A 13,341-nucleotide genomic window follows, 5' to 3' on the forward strand; every position below is an offset into this window, starting at 1 on the left:
AAAAATTCAATGCGGCGCAATAGGGGGCATTGTGTTTCTGATGAACACATCTCTTGTTGGTATTTATTTTTTATCCCTCTATTTTGATATTAATAAGTGTAATAAAAGTTATCAAATTTGCATTATGTTGCACTATCCTTGCCCTACAGAATACATACTGCTTACTGTACCTATCACACAAGATTATATTATGGTTAAAGCTTCTATGACTTTATTTTGGTTCTATACGGCAGTTCAAAGCCAGAAACTTGTGTTATTTTGATTGTATTAAAGTTTTGTACTGATGATTGGTTTTAAGACAACATGTACATGTACCATATTGAAATATGCGATAGTATTATCATCAGGCAAGGATTATGTATACATTCTGTTAATTAATTGTTTAATCTGAATTTCTGTAACAAACAGCTTTAGTTATTCACTTGTATAGACATCAGGCATTCATAGTAATGATGTAATAAAACATAATTTTATTATGCAGACTGTGCAACAAACCAGTCAATGAGCCTCAGACGACGAGGAAACACAGGATTGTAGCAAGACGCTCCAAGCGACAGAAGCAGAGACAGAATGAGCGCCTGTCGATCAATTACGGGACTGATCCCAATGATCCTGTTGGTAAGTTAACTAACATTTGGATATTTTAACGGTCAGTGCCTGTTGGCAACTTTCATTCTAACTGTTTTAATGTGATCTTCACTAAACCTTGCTGACTATTCACGTAGGCATAATATCTATACCAAGTTTGATAATCAGCAAAAATGCCTTGGGAATTGTTGAGTTGTTTCTCTTGACTAATAAAAATATCAGCCTTTTTAGCTTGGCTGTTTTCGGAGAAAACCCGAGGTATTGTCATAGCCAGTTCGTCGTCCGCCGTCCGACATCCACCGTCCGCGTCGTGCTTAAACCTTTACATTGGCTCTAAAATTAAAGTGCTTCCACCTACAACTTTGAAACTTCATATGTAGATGCACCTTGATGAGTTCTTCATGCCACACCCATTTTGGGGTCACTTGGTCAAAGGTCAAGGTCACTGTGACCTCTAAAAAAAAATTCATACAAGCTTTCATTTATTTTCATTTTACTTTCACAAAACTGCACCTGCAGCCAAGCGTTGGCAACCGTTATGCGGTGCTCTTGTTAAAAGTTTCCACTAATTGTGACCATAAATCGTCATCGAATCTGTACCAATATGTACCGAATTATGTTTCAAGATGGATTTAAACTTCAAGGACCTTTATAATATTGTTTTACAAACAGAACTTTTGGGACATATTATTATTGGATCTTATTTCTTGCAGGACTGAGGTTTGACCGCAGCAGTGCCAGCTCCCATTCCATGTCATCAGGCTATACGGTATCCATACCGAAACATGGCCGCAGAACGAGGGACGTCAAGAATATGCACCATCATCGCTCACGCAGGGCCACATCCGACTCAGGTTGGTAACTTTTCTTGTGGGAACTTACTTGTCAGCCCTCTGAAGGTTTACACACACACCCTGATTGTTTAAAATTTAAGAATATCCTCGTAGGAACTTCCTTGTCAGCCCTCTGACGGGTTATAAACACATCCATTATTTTTTTTTATAATATTCACTATTGACCCTCATGCAGTTGTCCAAAAGAGACTGGTTGGAAGCATTTTGTATAGCACCTTTTTGGTTAGCCCTAAGGGTAATAAATACAACCATGTTTTTGATTTTATATTTTAAAGATTTGCTTGAATGCAAATTAATTTTTTATGCCCCCCTTCGAAGAAGAGGGTGTATATTGCTTTGCTCATGTCGGTCGGTCTGTCGGTCGGTCTGTCCACCAGGTGGTTGTCAGACGATAACTCAAGAACGCTTAGGCCTAGGATCATGAAACTTCATAGGTACATTGATCATGACTAGCAGATGACCCCTATTGATTTTGAGGTCACTAGGTCAGAGGTCAAGGTCACTGTGACCCGAAATAGTAAAATGGTTTCCGGATGATAATTCAAGAACGCTTATGCCTAGGATCATGAAACTTCATAGGTAGATTGATCATGACTAGCAGATGACCCCTATTGATTTTCAGGTCACTAGGTCAAAGGTCAAGTTAACGGTGACCCGAAATAGTAAAATGGTTTCCGGATGATAATTCAAGAACCCTTATGCCTAGGATCACGAAATGATAGGTAGATTGATCATGACTAGCAGATGACCCCTATTGATTTTCAGGTCACTGGGTCAAAGGTCAAGGTCACGGTGACCCGAAATAGTAAAATGGTTTCCGGATGATAACTCAAGAACGCTTATGCCTAGGATCATGAAACTTGATAGGTACATTGATCATGACCGGCAGATGACCCCTATTGATTTTCAGGTCACTAGGTCAAAGGTCAAGGTCACAGTGACCCGAAATAGTAAAATGGTTTCCTAATGATAACTCAGGAAAGCTTATGGCTAGGATCATGAAACTTCATAGGTACATTGATCATGACCCCTATTGATTTTCAGGTCACTAGGTCAAAGGTCAAGGTCACAGTGACAAAAAACATATTTACAAAATGGCTGTCACTACAACTTAGAGCCCATATGGGGGGCATGCATGTTTTACAAACAGCCCTTGTTTGTAATTTAAAATGCTAGAAGTGGATGACTTACATTAAAAGATATTGTTCATTCAGAATGCATAGGGTTGAGCGCAAAAGTATCGTATCTAATGTAGAAATGTAACCCCGGATGCATGTCACATTGGTTTTAGATGGAACTAAGAAATTTTATTAGACCAGGACCTGTATTCACATTGCAAATTTAAGACTTAGTCTATCGAAAAATAAAATTCCTATATGTAATACAATACTTTGCATTTTCAGTCTAACTTGGAATTTACCTCCAGTAATAGTATTATATGATTTTTTTTCAAAGACAAATTTGTAACTGACATGAGCATCATTGGTAACCTATGTATCTTAAAACTTTGATGAATCTAAGTCTATTACTTATTCTTAAGTCTAAGAAAGGATTTGGTGAATTTTGGCCCAAGACACCGCCTATTGGGGTTAAAAATGACATCTTGCTTAAACATTTTCTCATTTTCTAATTGTCTGAGGTTGTATGTCCAAGGATTTAATCGTTTTGTCATTGTCTAACTTTGTTGGGCAAGGCTTTAATCATTTTTGCATTTTCTATGGTTGTTGGCTAAGGTTAAAAAAGAAATTTTAGTGTCTAAGGTTATAATTTTTTTTAAGCTCACCTGAGCACAATGTGTTCATGGTGAGCTCTTTTGATCGTTTTTTTGTCCGTCATGCGTCATTTGTTGTGCATTGTGAGGCAACAACATTTGCCTTGCGAACACTATAGAGGCCACATTTATTTCCAGTCTTCATGTAATTTGGTCAGAAGATTCGCCTCAACGATATCTTGGACGAGTTCAAAAATGATTACCGTTGCTAGAAAAACATGACCGCCAGGGGGCGGGACCTTTTTACTTATATGGCTATAGTAAAACCTTGCTTACACTCTAAAGATCACATTTATTTCCGATCATCATTAAACTTGGTCAGAAGATTTGTCCCAATGATATCTTGGACGAGTTCGAAAATGGTTCCAGTTTCTTGAAAAACATGGCCTCAATGGGGCAGACATTTTACGTATATGGCTATATATTACTTTAGTAAAACCTTTTTTTAACACTAGAGGCCATATTTATTGTCTGATCTTAATGAAACTTGGTCAGAAGATTTGTCCCGACAATATCTTGAACGTGTTTGAAAATAGTTCTGTTTGGTTAAAACACATTGCCACCAGGGGTCAGGTCATTTTTCCATAGATGACTTTAGTAAAAACTTGTTAACACTCTAAAAGGAACATTTTTTTGTTCAATCTTCATAACACCTGATCATATCATTTGTTTTAAGGCTATCTTGGATCAGCTAAAAAATAGTTCCTGTCTGTTGAAAAACATATCCGCTAGGGATCGGGGAATTTATCCTAATATGGCTATAGTAAAACCTTGTTATCACTCTAAAAGTTACATTTATAGTTCACTCTGCATGAAACTTGGTCAGAAAATCTGTTCTAATGATAACTTGAGGAGGCACAGAGCAGGTCAGTCCGTTTGTATCTCAGGTGAGCATCTTGTGGCCTTTCAGGCCCTCTTGTTTAAGTCTGTTGTCATAAGATATAATCATTTTTTTCACTTTCTAAGGTTGTGGGCAAAGGATTAAATGTTTTTTTTTCACTGTCTTAGGTTGTTTGCCAAGAATTTTATCATTTTTTCTAAGGTTGTTTGCGAAGGATTTTAATCATTTATTGTTTGTCTTAAGTTATTGTCCACAGATTCAAAGTAGTTAAACCAGATATGCAACCATGTGCTATAATTATCCTCTAAATAAATAACAATATTTGGCAAATTCAGTGCTTTTTTTGTCAGTCGCTTTTTGATTTGGTCAATTATGTTCAGCTTGTAAATACATGTGTAGTGTATCTAATTTTGTTTCAGATGGAATGTCACAAGGTTCACGAAAAGGGTCATCCAAGGCATCCCATCGCAGGTCGTATGAGTCAAGTATGAGCCAGAAACTAAGTGATATTGAAAGAGAAATTCGGGAGGAGGAGCGTCGTAAGAGGAGAAAAAGAAAAGGTGATAGGCGGAAAAAATTTAATTCGCGGGTTCAGCCAATTTTTGAGCCAATATCAAATAATGTGCTGAAAATGAATTCCTATCAAATGAAAAATTTTATGAACAGAAGAAGACGTAAGAGTGATTCTTCTGATATAAGTATGGGTTCTGGGCTAAATGGTTTTCCTTTTGGCCCTAATAAAAATCACCAAGATGTTCAGAGCAACGGACACATGCAATCAAATATTTCTGAGTCAAATAGCATTTCAGAAATTGAGCTACCTCAAGCCCAACCTAAGCTGCCAGATTTTTCTATTTTCACTGCCAAATGCGAACTGCCTTCTTCAGAAAACATGAAAACGGATACCAATATAAAGTCAAATTATGAACAAGTAAAGGGGGACAATTCAACATCCAACACTGCCAATTTCAAAGGAGCTAATCCCTCTCCAAGTGGTAGCTTTAGAAGAGGCCGTCGTCGGGAGGTGAAACTTGAAATGACGGAAACCAGTTTTTACCAGGAAGACGAGGACAAAATTGAAATGGGAGGTAATCAGGTCATTCATGCTGAAGAGAACTGCCAAGAAACAGGGGAGGTCACCAATCTGCAGGAGTTAGGTCCCTTGGTGAATGAAATATTTGCACAAGCTAGAGCCAGTGCAGGTGCTGGAAGAAATTCGGGGCAGAAAGATGTAATGGGCAGTAGTAGACTAGGGTCTGCATCGAGCAGGGGTAGTAAAGGAAGCCAAGGAAATGCGAGGGACTTCAAGTATGCGAATACAAAAGTTAACCTCCCTCCTGAGGTACCTAGAAATGACACAGAAAAGGCCTCAAGAAAGAGACCATTCTCTGGTGACTATGTGTTGACTGCAAAACGCAATACAGCGAAGAGAGAGCATGAAACACGGAAATCCCAGTCTCAGCCAAACAGCAGAGTGTCTTCTGCAACTTCAAATCATAAACGACAGATTGGGCATAATGGAAAAATGAACTTTTATGATGGTCAAAGTTGGTCGCGGTTTTTAAACAACAAAGGATATTGTGCCGGTGATTTTTTTGGTCCTATAGGTAACCAACCTGATGTGGTAACAAACTATCACTCAAATAGCTTTTTTTCCTCTCCTGCCAATTATTTTCAATTGAATCCTATAGACTTTTATCCTGCACATCAGGGTCCCTTCCCTGGTCAGTTGCAGTTAACAGAGAAAGGTCATGCCATATCTAATGGACACTCAGAAAGTATCAGTGGATGTGGAGCCAGTACTGGCTTCAATCTAGCCGATAAAAGTACATTTGGTGATAAACCGCAATACTCACCAAGACCTTACACTAACCCATACAGAAATCTCGAACACCAAGCTGCAGCTATGGATAAGGAATCTAATTTGCAAGCGACTATAGACCTTCCAGAAGTTACTAATGCTGGTAAACAATATGTGGGCAAAAGACCTAATATAAAGGAAAAAAGAAAGTACCAAGACCTAGCTGAAGGTGATGTGTTAGGAAATGAGCCTGATGTACCGTTTGCAATCACTTCTGGGAATAGTTCTAGTGCTGATCAATGTTATATTCCGAGACCTTATACAAATCCATACAGAAAACAGGGTGATCCTACCCTTCATGAGGATGTGTCTAAAATACCAGGTGTAGAAAGGACAGATAATAAAGATATCAATAGAACAACGGAGGTTAATGTCTTGAATATTGAGCAGGAGCAAAAGGAAGAAATGCTCAACCAGAGGCCTTACACGAATCCATACCGAAAGCATAGGGGCCCGTCATTAGAGAATTCTGACATTTTTGACAATCCAGAGCGTATAGAAGTGACTGCAGAAGTGCATAGATGGTCGGCGATGAATGATGAGACTGTTGATATTCTGAATGTGGAAGCAGAACACTGTATGCATTGTGGAGCCGATAAAAATCGTCCTGAAAATGTTGACATTCTTGATATAGCTGCTGAGCAGATGGCATTAAGTGCCGATACCAAGAAATGTGTGCAAAATGATCTCGCTTGTGTTGGTTGTAAGACTAAGTGTGCAGAAAATAATAAGGGATCTAAGTTTACTAGTGGTAATAATTTTGTAATTGAATCAACAGTGAAGGAAAACCAAAATGTTGTAGAAGGTCTGGATGATAAGAAAGCTTTAAAGAATAAACGTGACCGAATTGATAAACAGTCCTTGGATTATGCCAGTGAAAAGCAAGAAAAATTGCATGAAAATCATGCTAAAGTTGGAAACAAAAAGGATACGAAACAAAAAATTAGTGAAACAAGTTCACCAAGACCAAAAACTCCCAAATCAAAGTTGCCAAATGCCGAAGAAGTAAATAATGTCAGTGATAATTGTGAAATAATAAAAGCATCAAGTCCCTCCAAAGGGTTGTGTGAAAGTCCTAATAAAACTTATATTTCTCCTAGGACGAAAGGCCTAGAAACAGAACGAAACGCTTTCAATGTGGCAAAAGTGAATGCTCTTAAAAAAGAGGCAAAAGAGAAGGTAAGTGCATTTGATGGATCTGGGTCAAAAGGGAAACAAATTTTAACAAATCATGCTTTTAAAGATGCCATAAGCAACGGAGCCTTAGTGTTGACCAAAGGCCATAAAGGTACAGGGTTATTTACATTTAATAAAAGTAAACTGGATAATTTGCCAGTTGCATCAAAGTCAAAACAAAAGCCTCCAATTAAGGAGGACAATCTTAAAGGCAAAGTTAAGCAAATAGCGCAGGATAATGACGTTAAAATGAACGGTGATACTCAACCTGTGAATCCTAGAAGTGACCAAGTGATTCAAGGAGCTAATGGTGCTACCAGAGAAACTAAGGCTAAGGGAATATTGACAGGTCCCATAAATCCACCACTGAAAACGTTTCCAGAGTCAGATCAACGGGATAAAGCAATGCATGTACCAATATCTGAGGAAGGACAAGAGCGGAAGAATGTTCTTCTGCCTCCAAGACGACGATTGGGATCTCAAGGGTCTGGGTCAACGAGTTCAAGGTCAACAAGTGCAATTACGAGGTCATCGGGTACAAGCCGTAATGATAACAGTGACAGTTTCACTACTCAGAACTCTGGCAACTTGAAATTGGGATTAAACAATGAGAACTTTAAACCTCCACCAAAGGAAAAGAATGCAGCAAAATCAAAGCCGCCTCCCGAGCGTTCGGTAGGAATGTTTGACTTCCTGGAATGTGATGACTTTGATTCAGAGTACGATGATGTTTCTACCGACAATCTGACGGACACTTACACATGTACAGACAACGATGATGATTTGACAGAAGTGTCTTCACTTCCGTGTTGATTTGACCTTTGCAGTTGGTTTTTACAGTTCAGTCATGTAATTCAAACAATGTTTCCTATATTCAATTAGTATGATTACCTGACACACCCTGTGTTCTATAATAAATGTGCCTTTAAATGTGCACATAAATATTACTACTTGTAGAATATATTGTTGTTTTTAAAAACTGTCTTGTTATATGCTCACCTTAGCACAGCGTGCTCATGTTCAGCTATTTTGCATACCATTTTGTCCGTCAACCGTCTCTCTGTGCGTGCGTCGGAGAAATTTTTCTTCGACGTATTCAAATTATGGGTAGAATATGACACAAATTCACAGACATTATCCTTAGGTGGTCCTCTATAAAATTGTTCAAATTATTTAGGATTGTTGATATATAAGGTCACGGGCCTTCAAAATAACATGAAAATGAAAATCTAAAAGCACACGACCCCATGGGTTAAATATTTGCTATGTAGCATTCTATTATTGTCACTACAAAGTTTGTTCAAATGATGCCACTGGGTTCAAAACTGTCTGCGCACCACGTTTACTTAGGACTTGTGAAGTGAATAGCTTTTAAAATGTTTTCTAAAACTGCAAAGCCAAAGGCTTTCATATTTAGTATAAAGCATAACAGTTTGTTCAAATGATTCCCCATGGGTCTTGTCTGGTGAACCAGTTTTACATAGCTGTATATGTGGAAAAATATATACGTTAACAATCTCCTTGTCTAAAATCATTAAGCCCATGGCTTTCATAACTATTATATGGCTGCAGGCATCATCCAGAGGTCCTCTACAAAGTTTCGCAAATTATGACTCGGGGAATCAAAACTGGCATAAACTCAGTGGTCATCAGTTTTGCATATACATATGTAGGGAATGCCTTTACAATCTTCTGGTCATAAATCACAAAGGACAGGGTTTTATATACTGGTTTGTAGCATCCTCTAGACGGCCTCTACAAATTTTGTTTAAGTTATGCCTCAAATGTTAAAGGGGCTGTCCATCAGATTTTTGCATGTATTGAAGCATGTCATAAAATGCTTTATACTGATAAATTAAAACATTTGACCTAAAAATCTCCAGTCAAAAAACAAGAATGCAATTTTAAAAAAGGAAAAAAAGTAGCCCTCAAAAGGGCTACCCCCTGGAGTCCTGGAGTGAAAAGTCACCCGCCTAGACCACTCGACCATCCATGCTCATGCTTAGAGTGGATGTAGTTTTTACCTTTACAAGCAATCCTCGTAGTTTCCCAAAATATAACTACAACTACAGAACTTTCCAAATTATTCAATCGTTTCGCATGGCACAACATTTCATGATTTTCAGGTTTTCAAATCGTCAAAAGATGCATACATGTATAATGGATATTTAAGAGCATGGTGAATGGTCAGTATTACTATTTCCTCAAAAATATTATAACAAAAACTAAAATTTGCGAATCTGAAACAACTTTTTTTAATTTTTTCAATTTACCAATCTGTTGGACGGCCCCTTTAAAACTGGCCCCGCCAAGGGGGTCGCCAGTTTGACATAAACCTAACAATCTTTCAACATATTCTTGAATGAAATCATGAAGACATGGCATTTATATATGGCATGTAGTATCATCTTTAGGTCTTCAGCAAAGTTTTTTTTTCAAATTATGCGCTTTTGGTCAACCGTGGCGAGCTGGTGTCATCAGTTTTACTTTGACTTGTATTTGATAAAAATCTATAGGCCCTAAACAAAAATCACTCAAACAATTCCCCAAATGCATAATATGAACACAGTGGAAAATTTAATAACTCTAAAAACATAAGGCCCAAAGCTTTAATATTTAGTATATAACATCAGATAGTAGTCTTTGAAAAAGCTTGTTCTAATGAGGAACATGATTATATAAAGACTTCAACGGCAAAATAAATAAACAAATCTCTTCATGAAATTGGGTCAGTGATGTAAAGATTTATAGGTAACATCATATATTGGCCCTAAGTTAAGTTTGTTCAAGTTATGCCCCTGTAGTTAAAAGTTGCCAAAAATCTTGGTCCTGATTTACCAACCAATTTTTAGACTTGAGGCAAAAAACAAAAAAAATATTGTTTTCATCCGTTTTGTTCAAATAGTGTTTCACAGTTCAATATGACATGGAATTAAAGAACTCTTATTACACAATCAAATAAGGACACGTTATTTAGGGCATTAGCTACTTTTGCAGCTTGTATAATTGCAAATGATCTACAATTTTTAGCTCATCTATTTTTTGAAAAAAAAATATGAGCTATTGTCATCACCTTGGCGTCGGCGTCCGGTTAAGTTTTGCGTTTAGGTCCACTTTTCTCAGAAAGTATCAATACTATTGCATTCAAACTTGGTACACTTACTTACTTTCATGAGGGGACTGGGCAGGCAAAGTTAGATAACTCTGGCATGCATTTTGACAGAATTATGTGCCCTTTTTATACTTAGAAAATAGAAAATTTTGTTAAGTTTTGTGTTTAGGTCCATTTTATTCCTTAAGTATCATAGCTATTGCTTTCATACTTGCAACACTTACTAACTATCATAAGGGGACTGTGCAGGCAAAGTTATGTAACTCTGACTGGCATTTTGACAGAATCATGTTCCCTTTTTATACTTAGAAAATTGAAAAGTTAATTAAGTTTTGTGTTTAGGTCCACTTTATTCCTACAGTATCAAAGCTATTGCTTTCATACTTGCTACACGTATTAACTATCACAAGGGGACTGTGCAGGCAAAGTTATGTAACTCTGACTGGCATATGGACGGAATTTTGGGCCCTTTATACTTAGAAAATTGAAGATTTGTTTAAGTTTTGTGTTTTGGTCCACTTTACCCCTAAAGTATCATAGATATTGCTTTCATACTTGGAACACTCGCAAACTATCATAAGGGGACAGTAAAAGGACAAGTTGCATAACTCTGGTTGTCATTTTAACGGAATTATGGCCCTTTTTTGACTTAGTAACTTTGAATATATGGTTAAATTTTGTGTTTCGACCCACTTTACTTCTAAAGTGTCAAGGCGATTGCTTTCAAACTTCAAATACTTTCATGCTATCATGAGGTTACTGTACCTGAAGTTTTGAAAAGGTTAAAAAACACAAATATTTATTTTTATTATTTTATTTTTGAAATACCGTCCAACCATCGCACCCAAAAATCCCCTCCCCCCCCTCCCCGATTTTTTTTTCCGCATGTTTGGAAGATAATGTAATAAATGACCACACCCCCACAGTATACACCCCTCTTCACTCCACCCCTCCCTCCTTTGTGATTGAAATTGAGAGTCCCTTCACCTTTTAAAAGAAAATAGATGAGCGGTCTGCACCCGCAAGGCGGTGCTCTTGTTTTCTTTGTTCTACGTCTATTCTTTTTATGCCCCCCCCCCCCTTCGAAGAAGAGAGGGTATATTGTTTTGCACATTTCGGTCGGTCCGTCCTTCCACCAGATGGTTTCCAGATGATAACTCAAGAACGCTTAGGCCTAGGATCATGAAACTTCATAGGTACATTGATCATGACTTGCAGATGACCCCTATTGATTTTCAGGTCACTAGGTCAAATGTCAAGGTCATAGTGACTCCAAATAGTAAAATGGTTTCTGGATGATAACTCAAGAATGCTTCATCCTAGGATCATGAAACTACTTATGTTCATTGATCATGACTGGCAGATGACCCCTATTGATTTTCAGGTCACTAGGTCAAAGGTCAAGGTCACAGTGACTCGAAATAGTTAAATGGTTTCCGGATGATAACTCAAAAATGCTTACACCTAGGATCATGAAACTTCATAGGTACATTGATCATGACCGGCAAATGATCCCTATTGATTTTTAGGTCACTAAGTCAAAGGTCAAGGGCACAGTGACTCAAAACAGTAAAATAGTTTCCGGATGATAACTCAAGAATGCTTAAGCCTAGGAACATGAATCTTCATAGGTACATTGATCATGACTGGCAGAGATGACCCCTATTGATTTTCAGGTCACTAGGACAAAGGTCAAGATCACAGTGACTCGAAACAGTAAAAAGGTTTCCGGATGATAATTGAAGAATGCTTACGCCTAGGATCATGAACCTTCATAGGAACATTTATCATGACTGGCAGATGACCCCTATTGATTTTCAGGTCACTAGTTCAAGGTCACAGTAACTCGAAACAGTAAAATGGTTTGACGATGATAACTCAAGAATGCTTACGCCTAGGATCATGAAACTTCATAGGTACATTGATAATGACTGGCAGATGACCCCTACAGATTTTCAGGTCACTAGGTCAAATGTCAAGGTCACAGTGACTTGAAATAGTAAAATGGTTTCCAGATGATACATGTGTAACTCAAGAACGCTTACACCAGGGTAATGAAACGTCATAAGTACATTGATCATGACTGGCAGATGGCCCCTATTTATTTTCATGTCACTAGGTCAAAGGTCAAGGTCTCAGTGATTCTAATCAGTGTAATGGTTTCCTGATGATAACTCAATAATAATTAGGCCTAGGATCATGAGAATTCATAGGTACATTTATCATGACTGGCGGATGACCCCTTTTGATTTTCAGGTCACTAGATCAAAGGTCAAAGTCATATTGACAAAAAACGTATACACACAATGGCTGCCAATACAACTGACAGCCCATATAGGGGGTATGTATATTTTACAAACAGCCCTTGTTTCTTATGTCTTTAATAGTGTTGGTGAATACCATCACATGGTTCTGGAGTAGTATGACTCTAAGCTACAGTTTTTCAGGTGAGCGTCAAAGAATCTGATTGTTAATTTATTTTCAGTTGCGGCATTTTATTTTACAGGTATTATAATTTTCTCTCGTATGACATCAATAAAAAAGTCTTCGAAAGGGTTTCCCGTATTTTAATAAACTTAACATTTAATAACAACACATAATACTTGTTTCCATGCATCACAAAACAAAATTAATTAATTCACATAAATAAATATGATTTATATCTGAAAATTTTGAGGACTGCATGTATATATAATGTGAAGCTCAGCAAGTCTTGTGGTTGCAAGTAAGAATAGTTGGTTTAGTGCCAATGTTGCAATCCACCAAATTAAATGTAACTTTTATACAAATCGGCAGTATCATATTGAATAGTCATTTGTTTTAACCAAAATAATTAAATGCAAAATGCGAAAGAAGCTTGTGTCAATTACATGCAATGCCCAAATAGAGGATGGTATTTTAACCTGAAAAAAATTAAAGACTGCCTGGTGCGGTTCATACCATTGCCAGTTTCAACCATTTTGTCATATAAGATTACCCAATACTCCTCTACAATAACAATACTGATCATAGAGTCAAAACATTAGCTTTTTACATTATCTCGTGCATGCGCTGTTATTTTATTCGAATCACAAGTTACTGAGACAGTTTTGATTTCGTTCTCAATGAGATCAAGGTTCACGTATTGTGTACGAGACA

The 13,341-nt window shown here is 37.4% G+C and overlaps 1 protein-coding gene across 1 annotated transcript in view; it reads left to right on the forward strand.

The window, feature by feature from the left end:
- LOC127848283 (uncharacterized) overlaps window positions 1-8,843 on the forward strand; it is a 44,382-nt gene extending 35,539 nt beyond the window's left edge. The window contains exons 11-13 of the mRNA XM_052380657.1: window positions 482-618; window positions 1,302-1,442; window positions 4,474-8,843. Of these exons, the coding sequence (XP_052236617.1) occupies window positions 482-618; window positions 1,302-1,442; window positions 4,474-7,904 (3,709 nt within the window). The 3' untranslated portion in view covers window positions 7,905-8,843. The remainder of the gene's footprint in view (window positions 1-481; window positions 619-1,301; window positions 1,443-4,473) is intronic.
- Window positions 8,844-13,341: the final 4,498 nt, after the last annotated feature.

Source organism: Dreissena polymorpha, chromosome 10 (assembly GCF_020536995.1).
Source record: "Dreissena polymorpha isolate Duluth1 chromosome 10, UMN_Dpol_1.0, whole genome shotgun sequence".
Taxonomy (NCBI): Eukaryota; Metazoa; Mollusca; class Bivalvia; order Myida; family Dreissenidae; genus Dreissena; species Dreissena polymorpha.